This window comes from Oncorhynchus kisutch, linkage group LG13, assembly GCF_002021735.2.
Source record: "Oncorhynchus kisutch isolate 150728-3 linkage group LG13, Okis_V2, whole genome shotgun sequence".
Classification (NCBI taxonomy): Eukaryota; Metazoa; Chordata; class Actinopteri; order Salmoniformes; family Salmonidae; genus Oncorhynchus; species Oncorhynchus kisutch.
In genome coordinates this window covers 19,020,832-19,039,017 of record NC_034186.2, presented here as the reverse complement: position 1 = coordinate 19,039,017, position 18,186 = coordinate 19,020,832, and the positions used below count along the sequence as shown (strand labels likewise).

The window sequence follows — 18,186 nt, the reverse complement described above, 5'->3', positions numbered from 1 at the left end:
CTTCTCTCTCCTTCCTCCCCTCCCTCCCTGAGTCTGTGGCATCTCTCTCTCTCTCTCTACTCTCTCCTTCCTCCCCTAACCTCCCTGAGTTTGTGGCATCTCTCTCTCTCTCTTCTCTCTCATTCCTCCCCTAACCTCCCTGAGTCTGTGGCATCTCTCTCTCTCTTCTCTCTCATTCCTCCCCCCATGAGTGCGAGGCATCTCTCTCTCTTCTCTCTCCTTCCTCCCCTCCCCCCTGAGCTGTGGCATCTCTCTCTCTTCTCTCTCATTCCTCCCCTAACCTCCCTGAGTCTGTGGTATCTCTCTCTCTCTTCTCTCTCCTTCCTCCCCCCATGAGTGCGAGGCATCTCTCTCTTCTCTCTCCTTCCTCCCCTCCCCCCTGAGCTGTGGCATCTCTCTCTCTCTCTCTTCTCTCTCCTTCCTCCCCTCCCCCCTGAGCTGTGGCATCTCTCTCTCTCTTCTCTCTCATTCCTCCCCTAACCTCCCTGAGTCTGTGGTATCTCTCTCTCTCTTCTCTCTCCTTCCTCCCCCCATGAGTGCGAGGCATCTCTCTCTTCTCTCTCCTTCCTCCCCTCCCCCCTGAGCTATGGCATCTCTCTCTCTCTCTTCTCTCTCCTTCCTCCCCTCCCCCCTGAGCTGTGGCATCTCTCTCTCTCTCTCTTCTCTCTCCTTCCTCCCCTCCCTCCCTGAGTCTGTGGCATCTCTCTCTTTCTCTCTCCTTCCTCCCCAAGTCTGTGGCATCGCTCTCATCAGTGGAGGAGAGAGTGAGAGTGCAAGGTTGGAGAGGAAGGTAGGGAGGAGATGAAAAGAGTGGGGAGAGCAAGGAAAGGATGAAAACTGAGGTTATTATTCTTGTGCCTGCTTCTACTCATCATTAGAAAGCAGAAACTATCTGTGGTACAGCACCACTGTACTCTGCTCTCAAATATTATGACTCAAGACTCTCTCTTTCTCGCTCTCCCTTTCTCTTGCGCTCTCTTTTTCTCTCTCTCTCGCGCTCTCTCTCTCTCGCACTCTCTTTCTCTCACTCTCTTTCTCTCACTCTCTTTCTCTCACTCTCTTTCTCTCACTCTCTTTCTCTTCTCTCACTCTCTTTCTCGCTCTCTCTTTCTCGCTCTCTTTCTCTCGCCCTCTTTTTTCTCGCCCCTCTTTTATCTCGCCCTCGCTTTCTCTCACTCTCTCTCACTTTCTCTCTCTCTTTCTCTCGCCCTCTCTCTTTCTCTCGCCCTCTCTCTTTCTCTCGCCCTCTCTCTTTCTCTCGCCCTCTCTCTTTCTCTCGCTTTCTCTCGCTCTCTCTTTCTCTCGCTTTCTCTCGCTTTCTCTCGCTCTCTCGCTCTCTCTCTTTCTCTCGCTCTCTCTTTCTCTCGCTCTCTCTTTCTCTCGCTCTCTCTTTCTCTCGCTCGCTCTCTTTCGCTCGCTCTCTTTCTCTCGCTCTCTCTCTTTCTCTCGCTCTCTCTCTTTCTCATGCTCTCTTTATCTCTTTCTCATGCTCTCTTTCTCTCGCCCTCTCTCTTTCTCTCGCCCCTCTCTCTTTCTCTCGCCCCTCTCTTTCTCTCGCCCTCTCTCTTTCTCTCGCTCTCTCTTTCTCTCGCTCTCTCTTTCTCTCGCCCTCTCTCTCGCTCGCTCTCTTTCTCTCGCCCTCTCTCTCGCTCGCTCTCTTTCTCTCGCCCTCTCTCTCGCTCGCTCTCTTTCTCTCGCCCTCTCTCTCGCTCGCTCTCTTTCTCTCGCTCTCTCTTTCTCTTTCTCTCTCTCGCTCTTTCTCTCTCGCTCTTTCTCGCTCTCCCTCTTTCTCTCTCTCTCGCTCTTTCTTGCTCTCCCTTTCTCGCTCTTTCTCGCTCTCCCTTTCTCGCTCTCTCCCTCGCTCTCTCTTTCTCGCTCTCTCTCTCTCGCTCTCTCTTTCTCTTTCTCTTTTTCGCTCTCTCTTTCTCTCGCTCTCGCTCTTTCTCTCGCTCTTTCTCTCGCTCTCGCTTGTGCTCGCGCTCTCTTTCTCGCTTGCTCTCTTTCTCGCTTGCTCTCTTTCTCGCTCGCTCTCTTTCTCGCTCACTCTCTTTCTCTCTCTCTCTCTCTCCATCAGGTGCTGCTAAGTTGTATGCTTATTGGATTGTGGTGAACTTCAGGGAGGCCTATAACCTGTTTGCTGTCAACGGGATCCTCTTCAACCACGAGAGCCCAAGAAGAGGTGAGCACTGTAGCACACCTCTATAATATGCTAACTGCTGCAGTCATGTCTGCTATGGGTGAAGCTCATTCCTACTTTTTTTCAGCCTCTTAAAAAATGTAATAATATGCGTTGAGGTCTGAGAGGTCCTGAACGCTGGTTTAACCTGATTTACACACCAGTGTGACCTGAAATCAATACCACATGACTGACACACACACACACACACACACACACACACACACACACACACACACACTCTGCTGTGCCCAGGTCGTCTATTCAGGTGTTTATGATTTATCCCTAATGAAGTCCCCAGCCACGACCCTAGACAAAGGTCAGAGATCAGCCAGTAAATCCTAATGTTTTAGAAGAGAGACGGTAGAAACGGGAGGCTGCGGGAATGGGTAAGAGACTCGTATGGCTGAATGGAGAGACCGACGAGACAGACAGAGAGAAGTTTAGGGAAGGGAAATGGATTGAGAGAGACGGACATGAAATCAACCAACACACAACCTACCCATATCTAGACAAGAACCACACTGTCCCTTACCCCATCACCTCCTACCCATATTTAGACAACAACCACACTGTCCCTTACCCCATCACCCCCTACCCATATTTAGACAACAACCACACCGTCCCTTACCCCATCACCCCCTACCCATATTTAGACAACAACCACACTGTCCCTTACCCCATCACCCTACCCATATCTAGACAACAACCACACTGTCCCTTACCCCATCACCCCCTACCCATATTTAGACAACAACCACACTGTCTCTTACCCCATCTTCCTATCCATATCTAGACAACAACAACACTCCCCCTTACCCCATCACCCTACGCATATTTAGACAACAACCACACTGTCCCTTAATCCATCACCACCTACCCATATCTAGACAACAACCACACTGTCCCTTAATCCATCACCACCTACCCATATCTAGACAACAACCACACTGTCCCCTACCCCATCACCACCTACCCATATTTAGACAACAACCACACTGTCCCTTACCCCATCACCACCTACCCATATCTAGACAACAACCACACTGTCTCTTACCCCATCACCACTTACCCATATCTAGACAACAACCACACTGTCCCTTACTCCATCAGCCTACCCATATCTAGACAACAACCACACTGTCCCCTACCCCATCACCACCTACACATATTTAGACAACCACACTGTCCCTTACCCCATCACCCTACCCATATTTAGACAACAACCACACTGTCCCTTACCCCATCACCACCTACCCATATCTAGACAACAACCACACTGTCCCTTACTCCATCACCCTACCCATATCTAGACAACAACCACACTGTCCCTTACCCCATCACCCTACCCATATTTAGACAACAACCGCACTGTCCCTTACCCCATCACCACCTACCCATATCTAGACAACAACCACACTGTCCCTTACTCCATCACCCTACCCATATCTAGACAACAACCACACTGTCCCTTACCCCATCACCCTACCCATATTTAGACAACAACCGCACTGTCCCTTACCCCATCACCACCTACCCATATCTAGACAACAACCACACTGTCCCTTACCCCATCAACCTACCCATATCTAGACAACAACCACACTGTCCCTTACCCCATCACCACCTACCCATATCTAGACAACAACCACACTGTCCCTTACCCCATCACCACCTACCCATATCTAGACAACAACCACACTGTCCCTTACCCCATCACCACCTACCCATATCTAGACAACAACCACACTGTCCCTTACCCCATCACCACCTACCCATATTTAGGCAACAACCACACTGTCCCTTAACCCATCACCACCTACACACATCTAGACAACAACCACACTGTCCCTTACCCCATCACCACCTACACATATTTAGACAACAACCACACTGTCCCTTACCCCATCACCCTACCCATATTTAGACAACAACAACACTCTCCCTTACCCCATCCTCCTACCCATATTTAGACAACAACCACACTGTCTCTTACCCCATCACCACCTACCTATATCTAGACAACAACCACACTGTCCCTTACCCCATCACCACCTACCTATATCTAGACAACAACCACACTGTCCCTTACCCCATCACCCTACCCATATCTAGACAACAACCACACTGTCCCTTACTCCATCAGCCTACCCATATCTAGACAACAACCACACTGTCCCTTACCCCATCACCACCTACCCATATCTAGACAACAACCACACTGTCCCTTACCCCATCACCACCTACCCATATCTAGACAACAACCACACTGTCCCTTACTCCATCAGCCTACCCATATCTAGACAACAACCACACTGTCCCTTACCCCATCACCACCTACACATATTTAGACAACAACCACACTGTCCCTTAACCCATCACCCTACCCATATTTAGACACCAACCACACTGTCCCCTACCCCGTCACCACCTACACATATTTAGACAACAACCACACTGTCCCTTACCCCATCACCCTACCCATATTTAGACAACAACCACACTGTCTCTTACCTCATCACCACCTACCCATATTTAGACAACAACCACACTGTCCCTTATCCCATCACCACCTACCCATATCTAGACAACAACCACACTGTCCCTTACCCCATCACCCTACCCATATTTAGACAACAACCGCACTGTCCCTTACCCCATCACCATACCAATATTTAGACAACAACTACACTGTCCCTTACCCCATCACCCTACCCATATCTAGACAACAACTGTCCCTTACCCCATCACCCTATCCATATTTAGACAACAACCACACTGTCTCTTACCCCATCATCACCTACCCATATCTAGACAACAACCACACTGTCCCTTACCCCATCACCACCTACCCATATTTAGACAACAACCACACTGTCCCTTACCCCATCACCACCTACCCATATTTAGACAACAACAACACTCTCCCTTACCCCATCTTCCTATCCATATCTAGACAACAACAACACTCCCCCTTAGCCCATCACCCTACCCATATTTAGACAACAACCACACTGTCCCCTACCCCATCACCACCTACCCATATTTAGACAACAACCACACTGTCTCTTACCCCATCACCACCTACCCATATCTAGACAACAACCACACTGTCCCTTACCCTACCCATATCTAGACAACAACCACACTGTCCCTGACCCCATCACCCTACCCATATCTAGACAACAACCACACTGTCCCTGACCCCATCACCACCTACCCATATCTAGACAACAACCACACTGTCCCTGACCCCATCACCCTACCCATATCTAGACAACAACCACACTGTCCCTGACCCCATCACCCTACCCATATCTAGACAACAACCACACTGTCCCTGACCCCTTCTCCATCTTCTGGGCAGCTCTCGCATGATCTTTCCCCGGTTTCTCTTTCTCTTTTTCTCTCTCACCCTTCGTCTCTCTCTCACTCTCTCTCTCTATCACAGCATTGTTACAGCAGTATGTTCTATCTTGGCCCCCCCCAGACGCACACACACACACATACACTTTTACGTGGCTCTGCTGCGTTGCTTAACCCAGGGTGGCGTTTTGGTTGGCTGGCCCACTCTCTGTTTACCCAGAACCCCCGCCCGGTTCCTGTTACGACCCCAGCCATCGCACTGTGCGGGTTTTGGACTCCCCCTCTTTCACTACTCAGGAGAGGTGTGTGTGTGTGTGTGTGTGTGTGTGTGTGTGTGTGTGTGTGTCTACGGGCAGGCGTGTGTGTGTGTCTACGGGCAGGCGGGGGGTTTGTGTGTGGCAGTAGTGGTCATGACTCTAATCCCTCACGGCACATTTCCTTTATAAACTCATAAATCCCAGGGAATTCAACAGGAAAAGGGGGAGTCTGATCTGAAGAAATGTGTGAAATAACAAAGTATATGAGAGAGAAGAAGAGAAGGCAGACAGAGGTCCGATAGTATTCTTAGTCATTATAGACTTACAATGTCTATAATGAGCGGTGCAAAGCAGTGTTTCTGTATGTGTTTGTCCGTGTGTGGATGTGTTTGATATTAAAAGGCCATTCATTACCTGCCTGCTGCCCTCCCTCTCCCCTCCCACTGGGTCATTAGTCACTAATGGAGCTACGATTCTGTAGAAATGACATCACCGCCTCCTCCACCTCCACCCCCACATACAGGAAACACTTGTCCCAGTGTGCCACACGTGGCCTGGCGGAGTGTCTATGAGTGTGAGTGTGAGGCTGGCTGGCCCTGTCTGAGGGAGTTTTCCGGAATGACCCAGAACATTGAGTCCCATTGCTCCTGGCCTTTATCTGTCTAACTGGGCACCAGTCACACCACTGTTCTGGTCTGGTGTGGTGGCTGCTGGGAAAGGGCTGGACTGAAAGGATGACCTGACCACACACTCTCTTCTCACCGCTGTCTCCAAGGTTTCCTTCTATCCTTCTTTCTTTCCTGTCGTTCTGATGAGGTTGCCACAGTTAACAAATAGCATCTCGCTCTCTCTCGCTCTCTCGCTCTCTCTCGCGCTCTCTCTCTCTCGCTCTCTCTCTCTCTCTCTCTCGCGTCGTTCTGATGAGGTTGCCACAGTTAACAAATAGCATCTCGCTCTCTCTCGCTCTCTCGCTCTCTCTCGCGCTCTCTCTCTCTCGCTCTCTCTCTCTCTCTCTCTCGCGCTCTCTCGCTCTCTCTCTCTCTCTCTCTCTCTCTCTCGCGTCGTTCTGATGAGGTTGCCACAGTTAACAAATAGCATCTCGCTCTCTCTCGCGCTCTCTCTCTCTCGCTCTCTCTCTCTCTCTCGCGCTCTCTCGCTCTCTCTCTCTCTCTCTCTCTCTCTCGCGCTCTCTCTCGCTCTCTCTCGCTCTCTCTCGCTCTCTCTCGCGCTCTCTCTCGCTCTCTCTCGCTCTCTCTCGCGCTCTCTCTCGCTCTCTCTCGCTCTCTCTCGCTCTCTCTCGCGCTCTCTCTCGCTCTCTCTCGCTCTCTCTCTCGCTCTCTCTCTCGCTCTCTCTCTCGCTCTCTCTCTCGCTCTCTCTCGCGCGCTCTCTCGCGCTCTCTCTCTCGCTCTCTCCATCTGTTCCTCCTTCGTTCCTTTGTGTCGTTTTGGTGAACAAAAAGCTCTGTCTGTTCCCAGGTCAGCTCCTAGCTAGGATGATGAGTTAATCCCAGTTGGAATTTATCTTCAGGATTTTTTTACCTCGTCTCTTAAACACCCGTCTGTTCCACCAATAAACATAGGATTCTTATTTTTCTGTTGTAGAAAGGTTGTGGAATCATAACTCAGGACAGTTGAGAAAGGAAAATAACCTTTGGGCTAATCCAGCATGAACCAAAGCAAACAATGTATCAGGCCGTATCTACCGGCCTGGACGGTTCACACTGTGGCTAGGTGGTTATAGCTCTAGAATGGTTAGCTTAGCCATTTAGCCATAACAAACACAGACCCCCTGCTGATAAGGCGTGGGGATTAGCATGCCGCACACACAGTAAATGGACTCCATATTGGCCCTGTAATAAGATACACAGCAGCTTTACTGAGTAGCTCACACAGCGTAGATTAGGACCCTACAGGATCACTGACCAGAACTGAACTGCCTCATCTGTCAATAATCTCTCTGTAGGTCTCATTTGATGTCTGTCTGATGGGCTTTATACTAGTATAGGCTCTCAGGTATCAAGCCCTCGGCACACCTGCTGATTTAAATGTGCATGTCTGCAGGCTCAGGCTTGAGGTCTCTTCCCTCTGTTGTACTGTACTCTCGCTGTATGATAGTGGTGAGCGATTAGTGATATTCTAGGTCGTTTCGGTTCAATTATTTACAAATAATCACAATTTCGTTTCCAACTATTTTATTTCAACATTAATTGCATTAACAATTAATGACATTTGCATGATTTTGGATATTTGTTATGGAAATTTCACAGCCCAAAATTGTGAACATTCAATTGAAAATATTCCATTGCCTTTGTCAGGTCCACGTTGGGTGGACATCAATAGAAGAACTATGAAAAGCAGTAGCAGCCAGCCGCACAACGTTCTCTCTGTGCTCTCAATACTGACCTGTCTTCAATCATCCTATTTAGCCAGGCTAGCCTGCCGAAGTATGCTGCAGAGCTCTCTGACAATCATTTACTAGTTCTTCAAAGTTGATAAGGCATACTTTCACAAACGGTCTCTATGCCTCCATCAACATGGTGTTGTGTACATTCCTCTCATCCAGTCTACAGTATAGATTACAGAATAATATACTGCCATGTTTAGGGGGAAAATTCAATTTGGGAAGTCAATGGTGGTCCTACAACACATACATACAGCCACTATCCCAATACACGCCCAGCCTGCTTCCCTTTCATCTATCTGGTTTTAGTCAGTATTTCACGTAAGGATCATATTGTAGAGATGTAATGGGATATATTTGGTGGTATTAAAGATGTTATTTTGTAAAGGTTATCTTTTGGAGGTGTTCATTCAAGAGGTTTTGTTGAGTGTATTCTTCCATCCTGCACCCTCACAGAGCGTAGCTTAGCCCTGCTCAGCGTGACTGAGCTGTTTCAGTTTTCATTCTCTCGTTCCATCTTTTCTGTTGAGAGAGGGCTGATAAAAGAAAGCCTAAACATGAGGTGAACTGTGGCCAGGTGAAGAGAGACACCCCAGACGACAGGTGTTGAAAATACTCTCTCCTTCCTCTCCCTCTTCCCCCTCTCCCCGTCCACCCCCCCTTCTCACTTGACCCAATGACTTTATCTCTCATCCCACCTCGAAGGCGGGGAAAGCGGGGCTGTGATGTCACTAGTCTCGCTCTCAGGTACATCTTCACTCATCACCACACCTGTGTTTATGTTGCCGGGTGGCTACGGTGACTAAGCATCTGGATGACTGAGGTGATGCTTTTAGCTGTACTAATGACACTCTGAGGTTACGAAACCTCTCACCCACCTTTGCCACCACCTCATCACTTCGGTTTTTTTCTGTGTTGATTGGTGTTGGATAATAGTTGAGGTGTGATGGGGTGTGTGGCCAGAAAGAATCGGATGTGATTGGCCAGAAAGAATCAGACGTTTTGAAGGGGAAAAACGCTTAAGCTCTCTTGTTTATGTTTTGTCTGTTGGTCAAACACATTGGTTAATCTCTCTGTTCTGTCAAGTGTGTTCTGTCATGTGAGAAACATGCCTCACTCACTCACTCACTCACCAAACCTCCACAAATCTGCTCTCTCACTCGATCTCATTGGATAGCAACTGAGAAGATTTAGGGAGTAGCTGACTCACTCTCTTTCTCTCTCCGTCTCCAATATCCTTCATTGTTCCCTCCCTTCCTTCCTGTTGAGTTGATTCTCTCAGGTGTGAACAAACACTGCGTTGGTGGAGAGAAAGAGAGGTTGACTTATTTTGGATGAAATGCAACTATTTTCTCCATTTTATATGTGGATCCATCAGGACCTAAGTTGTGCAACGATGGCAGATGACTGCTGACAGTTCATTGGCCCTGTGTGTGTGTTCATGCGTGCGTACTGTACGTGCATGCCTGATGACCATCCAAGCAAGCAATGTTTAAAACCCTCAGCCACACTGGGAAATGAGTCAGCTGCTCCAGTCATAATTCAGTATTGATAATGAGTGTTAGAGAGAGGTCACTGAAATCTCTCTGTAGAACACTTTACAGAAAATCAATATTGACCTAAAAATGTAGATCATTTATTCCTTGTTTTAGCTGTGTACGTAGTCGTACTGAGGTTAGTTAGGGGTAATAGAGGGTAGGCCCAAATCCCTACCTGTGCGGGGATGGGTGGGGGAATAGTAATGCTGGGGGGAGGGCTTTCACATGGAATCTTTCACTAAGCCACTCACCCCCTGGGCCCTTGCTCCCTGACAGTAAAGGATTATGGGATTTGCAGTTCTGGAGGAATTCCAGAACAGGTGCGTTCTGGAACCCCTCTGTTAATGAAACTCAGACGTTTCCATGACAACTCAGCAGCATTCAATTGAAACTTGAAAGCAGTGGTTACTTTAAAATCTTTTTTTCGTCAGTATTAATGCCAGTATTAATACTATTATTAATAGTATTATTAATAATATTAAATAGTATTAAAATTACTGAAAAGGTTAGTTCAAACAGGGTTTTTAAAAAACTTTATTTTACCTTTATTTAACTAGGCAAGTCAGTTAAGAACAAATTCTTATTTTCAATGACGGCCTAGGAACAGTGGGTTAACTGCCTTGTTCAGTGGCAGAACAACATTTTTTACCTTGTCAGCTTGGGGATTCCTTTCGGTTGCTCTAACCAATAGGCTACCTGCCGCCCCACCCCCCAGATTTAAGGACAGGTAGCAGCCATGTCACATACCTGGAATGAATTCGATGTTGTGAGCTTTGCAATGACCAGTGTTTGTGTGAGTAAGAGTAAGCTTACCGACAAAGAAACTGCTTAGCTGTCCAGTCTGGTCTGAGCGGAAGCAAAAGCGCGAACACGGACAGACGGACGGAAATAAAGAAAGGCAGGCTCCCACAGACGGACTAACTAACCCAACTACCACAGACAGACAGACAGACAGATGGACGGACTAACTAACCCAACTACCACAGACAGACAGATGGACGGACAGACAGAGAAAGGCAGGCTCCCACGGACGGACTAACTAACCCAACTACCACAGACAGACAGACAGATGGACGGACAGACAGAGAAAGACAGGCTCCCACATTACTGTATGGTACTGTGTGTGTGTGAGTCAGACAGAGCCATTTTGAGCTCTGTATGTCTGTAAGGCTGGTCCGTCATGGAGTTTGAAGGCAGACTTCATAACTCATCATCCCTCAGCATTATGGCTCAGAGTTAATATGGTAGAGTGACTGCAGCTCAGAGAGCCTGAATATCTCTACAGTGCCAACTCAAGAAGACTAGTCTCCCTACCAGTCTGATCCTTTCACTCTAGACCCCCCAGGACTAACCCAACCACCCCCCAGGACTAATCCAACCACCCCCCAGGACTAATCCAACCACCCCCCAGGACTAATCCAACCACCCCCCAGGACTAATCCAACCACCCCCCAGGACTAATCCAACCACCCCCCAGGACTAATCCAACCACCCCACAGGACTAATCCAACCACCCCACAGGACTAACCCAACCACCCCCCAGGACTAATCCAACCACCCCACAGGACTAATCCAACCACCCCACAGGACTAACCCAACCACCCCACAGGACTAACCCAACTACCCCACCCAGGACTAACCCAACCACCCCACAGGACGAACCCAACTACCCCACCCAGGACAAACCCAACTACCCCACAAGACGAACCCAACTACCCCACCCAGGACTAACCCAACCACCCCACAGGACTAACCCAACCACCCCACAGGACTAACCCAACCACCCCACAGTACTAACCCAACCACCCCACCCAGGACGAACCCATCCACCCCACCCAGGACGAACCCATCCACCCCACCCAGGACGAACCCATCCACCCCACCCAGGACGAACCCATCCACCCCACCCAGGACGAACCCATCCACCCCACCCAGGACGAACCCATCCACCCCACCCAGGACGAACCCATCCACCCCACCCAGGACGAACCCATCCACCCCACAGGACGAACCCATCCACCCCACAGGACGAACCCATCCACCCCACAGGACGAACCCATCCACCCCACAGGACGAACCCATCCACCCCACAGGACTAACCCATCCACCCCACAGGACTAACCCAACCACCCCACAGTACTAACCCATCCACCCCACCCAGGACGAACCCATCCACCCCACCCAGGACGAACCCATCCACCCCACCCAGGACGAACCCATCCACCCACAGGACGAACCCATCCACCCACAGGACGAACCCATCCACCCCACAGGACTAACCCATCCACCCCACAGGACTAACCTAACCACCCCACAGGACTAACCCAACCACCCCACAGGACTAACCCAACCACCCCACAGGACTAACCCAACCACCCCACAGGACTAACCCAACCACCCCACAGGACGAACCCAACCACCCCACAGGACGAACCCAACCACCCCACAGGACTAACCCAACTACCCCACCCAGGACTAACCCAACTACCCCACCCAGGACTAACCCAACCACCCCACAGGACTAACCCAACCACCCCACAGGACTAACCCAACTACCCCACCCAGGACTAACCCAACTAGACTAGACTGGCCTGGGGTGGAGTGGGGTTGTGTAGGATGGGGTGGAGTGAGGTGGGATGGGGTGTGGTGGGGTAGTATGGGGTGGGGTGGAGTGAGGTGGGGTAGAGTGGGATGCGAGCATATTCCTTAAGACTCAGCCCTCCATCCCTCCATACCTTCATCCCCCAGTCCCAGCTGTGACAATGTAGCCCGTGTCTTAGGTTTTTCCTGTCCCTTCTCTCGCCAAGGAAACTAAATGAAATGGGAAGAAGAAAAAAAGGACAGAGAGAGAGAGAGAGATACTGGCATAGGTTTTGCTGTCTGCTCAGTTTTCACGGCTGATGGTTTTATTGGACTTTCCGCGGGCCTGCAGGGCGAGGTTAAACGGCCACCGCCACCCCATGCACACGCACACACACACCAACCCGACCGTCCTGTGATGCTGCTCCCAGTAAAGGAACACACATGAACATTAGGGTCAGTAACAGAGCAGACTTTGTCTTCGCTACCACCACAGTACATAGGGTACTAGGGTTCTAGTTAAACTGCTACCAGCACAGTTAACAGTCAGGGTTCTAGTTAAACTGCTACCAGCACAGTTATCAGTCAAGGTTCTAGTTACACTGCTACCAGCACAGATATCAGTCAGGGTTTTAGTTAAACTGCTACCAGCACAGTTATCAGTTACACTGCTACCACCACAGTTATCAGTCAGGGTTATCAGTTACACTGCTACCACCACAGTTATCAGTCAGGGTTCTAAGTTACACTGCTACCACCACAGATATCAGTCAGGGTTTTAGTTACACTGCTACCACCACAGTTATCAGTCAGGGTTTTAGTTACACTGCTACCACCACAGTTATCAGTCAGGGTTTTAGTTACACTGCTACCACCACAGTTATCAGTCAGGGTTTTAGTTACACTGCTACCACCACAGTTATCAGTCAGGGTTTTAGTTACACTGCTACCACCACAGTTATCAGTCAGGGTTTTAGTTACACTGCTACCACCACAGTTATCAGTCAGGGTTTTAGTTACACTGCTACCACCACAGTTATCAGTCAGGGTTCTAAGTTACACTGCCACCAGCACAGTTAACAGTCAGGGTTCTAGTTACACTGCTACCACCACAGTTATCAGTTACACTGCTACCACCACAGTTAACAGTCAGGGTTCTAGTTACACTGCTACCACCACAGTTATCAGTCAGGGTTCTAGTTAAACTGCTACCACCACAGATATCAGTCAGGGTTTTAGTTACACTGCTACCAGCACAGTTATCAGTCAGGGTTCTAGTTAAACTGCTACCACCACAGATATCAGTCAGGGTTCTAGTTACACTGCTACCAGCACAGTTATCAGTCAGGGTTTTAGTTACACTGCTACCACCACAGTTATCAGTCAGGGTTTTAGTTACACTGCTACCACCACAGTTATCAGTCAGGGTTTTAGTTACACTGCTACCACCACAGTTATCAGTCAGGGTTTTAGTTACACTGCTACCACCACAGTTATCAGTCAGGGTTCTAAGTTACACTGCCACCAGCACAGTTAACAGTCAGGGTTCTAGTTACACTGCTACCACCACAGTTATCAGTTACACTGCTACCACCACAGTTAACAGTCAGGGTTCTAGTTACACTGCTACCACCACAGTTATCAGTCAGGGTTCTAGTTAAACTGCTACCACCACAGATATCAGTCAGGGTTTTAGTTACACTGCTACCAGCACAGTTATCAGTCAGGGTTCTAGTTAAACTGCTACCACCACAGATATCAGTCAGGGTTTTAGTTACACTGCTACCAGCACAGTTATCAGTCAGGGTTCTAGTTACACTGCTACCAGCACAGATATCAGTCAGGGTTTTAGTTAAACTGCTACCAGCACAGTTATCAGTTACACTGCTACCACCACAGTTATCAGTCAGGGTTCTAAGTTACACTGCTACCACCACAGTTAACAGTCAGGGTTCTAGTTACACTGCTACCACCACAGTTATCAGTCAGGGTTTTAGTTACACTGCTACCACCACAGTTAACAGTCAGGGTTCTAGTTACACTGCTACCACCACAGATATCAGTCAGGGTTTTAGTTACACTGCTACCACCACAGTTATCAGTCAGGGTTTTAGTTACACTGCTACCACCACAGTTATCAGTCAGGGTTTTAGTTACACTGCTACCAGCACAGTTAACAGTCAGGGTTCTAGTTACACTGCTACCACCACAGTTATCAGTTACACTGCTACCACCACAGTTAACAGTCAGGGTTCTAGTTACACCGCTACCACCACAGTTTTCAGTCAGGGTTCTAAGTTACACTGCTACCACCACAGTTATCAGTAAGGGTTCTAAGTTACACTGCTACCACCACAGTTAACAGTCAGGGTTCTAGTTACACTGCTACCACCACAGTTATCAGTTACACTGCTACCACCACAGTTAACAGTCAGGGTTCTAGTTACACTGCTACCACCACAGTTATCAGTCAGGGTTCTAGTTAAACTGCTACCACCACAGATATCAGTCAGGGTTTTAGTTACACTGCTACCAGCACAGTTATCAGTCAGGGTTCTAGTTAAACTGCTACCACCACAGATATCAGTCAGGGTTTTAGTTACACTGCTACCAGCACAGTTATCAGTCAGGGTTCTAGTTACACTGCTACCAGCACAGATATCAGTCAGGGTTTTAGTTAAACTGCTACCAGCACAGTTATCAGTTACACTGCTACCACCACAGTTATCAGTCAGGGTTCTAAGTTACACTGCTACCACCACAGTTAACAGTCAGGGTTCTAGTTACACTGCTACCACCACAGTTATCAGTCAGGGTTTTAGTTACACTGCTACCACCACAGTTAACAGTCAGGGTTCTAGTTACACTGCTACCACCACAGATATCAGTCAGGGTTTTAGTTACACTGCTACCACCACAGTTATCAGTCAGGGTTTTAGTTACACTGCTACCACCACAGTTATCAGTCAGGGTTTTAGTTACACTGCTACCAGCACAGTTAACAGTCAGGGTTCTAGTTACACTGCTACCACCACAGTTATCAGTTACACTGCTACCACCACAGTTAACAGTCAGGGTTCTAGTTACACCGCTACCACCACAGTTTTCAGTCAGGGTTCTAAGTTACACTGCTACCACCACAGTTATCAGTAAGGGTTCTAAGTTACACTGCTACCACCACAGTTATCAGTTACCACCACAGTTCTAAGTTACACTGCAACCACCACAGTTATCAGTGAGGGTTCTAGTTACACTGCTACCACCACAGTTATCAGTCAGGGTTCTTAGTTACACTGCTACCACCACAGTTATCAGTCAGGGGTTCTAGTTACAATTTAAGTATGGGAAGTGTTTGTGTTAGTGTGTGTGCGTGCATGTGTGCCAATGGCATCAGCATGATGATAATGGCTTGATAAGCTTATTTTGCTGGTGACCTGGTTTGTAACACACACACACACACTTTTTCTTATAACAAGTTAAAATGCTAATAAAGCTGAGATTCTACTTACCAGTGTAAGTGACCTGGTAGAAAGAGAAAGCATCGAAAGCCCCCAGGGCAGAGATGTTACTGCGTGGGTTGAGACAGGATCACTCTGACACAAGGGGGTTTCTAACATTTAGCTTCGCTTCATGACCACAAGCTCTTTTAAAATGAATATGTCAAAGATAGTTATTCACAATGTTGATGGTTCCATCTTGTAGTGAATAATGAACAGCTTTGATGACAGCCTTTGATAGCTTGTATTTCACCCTTAAAACGGATCAAATTTCAAAATGCAGTTTTGTTATTGTGATTTAGCATCAGTGTAGTTCTATAATATACAGCAAAGAGTTTTACATCAAATACTGTAAAACAATGCAGTGGTGACATGGCCATAAGCACACAACTCCCGGCCCTCCAAACAACACAAAACACGCTTTAGTCCTCAAAATAAGTCTGTCTAGTGTAACTTTCTAGTCTCGGGTCTGGTTTCCCTCAGCCTCTAAAGCTGTTGCTTTTAGAATGAAATGATTACTACAAATTTGGTGTGTTTGTGTGTGTGATTGGGTTCATGGGATTGTGCTGTGGCTAACTCCGCCCGCCTGCTCCTTGTCATCGCAACAGAGACACAGTGAAGAGACAAGCCACTAGATAATTATGGTCTGGAGTCCCTAATACACAGCAATATGTGACTTAACTTTATAGGTCCAAGTGGCCTAGAACTCCATATCTGGGTGTCTATGAATGAGAACAGATAGGCTGTACTATGTACAGAGTACTGTGTAAGTCCAAACTGGTGTAGCTCAACCAGATGTTTTTTACCCCTTGTAAATCAGCTTTCTTGTAACCTAATTGAATAATCGCCAACAGTAAGACTGACATTAAACAGCCATGTCCCAGTGTAAAAGTAGCTAGTATAAAAACAACTCATATTTTTCTTTCACACAAATGTAGCCTAAAGTAACAGAATAGCAAATCATTTGTTTGAATCTTCTATTTCTTGATCATAGAATAGTCAATGTCTTCACGTTCTGATGTCCATCTATCTGAGGGTTTGCTGTGCCCATAAATTGCTTGTTTGAGTCAGATTGAATGTTTAGACTAAACCTATTTTGTCTGTTTTAATCAAGGAGAACATGTTGGGAGTTGGATAATTAAATAAGGATAAAATCCTAGCAGTATAACTTAATGATCACTCAGATTTATGCAGGCCTACTCTAAATATGAGAGGACGATGTCTAGAATTTATAAACAAAGAGATGTTTAGACATGTTACAACATATTTACATAATGTTTCTGAACATAATTTTGATGTTTTCATTGGTATTTACATTTTCATAGTTGCTTACGTGTTATTTTTGTGTTTTCATAGTAGGCCTATAAAGCTTTTGTGTTGTATCCTCCTCATTATTACACAGACTAAGTTCAACAAGACAGCTAATATAACGTTTACTGTCAAGGCTGCCATAATCTTCAAGCTTTAATAAATAGTTTATTTAAAGACCGTCACATTATTATACACGTCATTATAATATTCAGTGTTCCTATCACTCTATATCATTCAGTGTTTTCCTTGGATAAACGTGTGCAGGTAGTTTCACCATAGTTAGAGGCTGCAATGTTCAGCCAAACACCCAAAACCCTCCCTCCATATCTCTCACACACGCAGAGCACACGCAGAGCACACGCAGAGCACACGCAGAGCACACGCAGAGCACACGCAGAGCACACGCAGAGCACACGCAGAGCACACGCAGAGAGCACACAGAGCACACGCAGAGCACACAGAGCACACGCAGAGCACACAGAGCACACAGAGCACACAGAGCACACGCAGAGCACACAGAGCACACAGAGCACACAGAGCACACAGAGCACACAGAGCACACAGAGCACACAGAGCACACGCAGAGCACACGCAGAGCACACGCAGAGCACACGCAGAGCACACGCAGAGCACACGCAGAGCACACGCAGAGCACACGCAGAGCACACGCAGAGCACACGCAGAGCACACGCAGAGCACACAGAGAGCACACAGAGAGCACACAGAGAGCACACAGAGAGCACACAGAGAGCACACAGAGAGCACACACAGAGCACACACAGAGCACACACAGAGCACACAGAGAGCACACACAGAGCACACACAGAGCACACAGAGAGCACACACAGAGCACACAGAGAGCACACACAGAGCACACAGAGAGCACACACAGAGCACACAGAGAGCACACACAGAGCACACAGAGAGCACACACAGAGCACACACAGAGCACACACAGAGCACACACAGAGCACACACAGAGCACACACAGAGCACACACAGAGCACACACAGAGCACACAGAGAAAGCAATTAGAAGATAATTTGTTTTGCAGCAGATA

At 47.9% G+C, this 18,186-nt stretch overlaps 1 protein-coding gene across 1 annotated transcript in view; it reads left to right on the top strand.

Annotated features, from left to right (window-relative positions):
• The window catches only part of gmds (GDP-mannose 4,6-dehydratase), a gene marked incomplete in the record, with an annotated part of 237,298 nt that overhangs the window by 77,785 nt on the left and 141,327 nt on the right, over positions 1-18,186 (top strand). Inside the window, 1 exon segment of the mRNA XM_031785750.1 lies at positions 2,075-2,179. Coding sequence (XP_031641610.1) covers positions 2,075-2,179 — 105 coding nt within the window.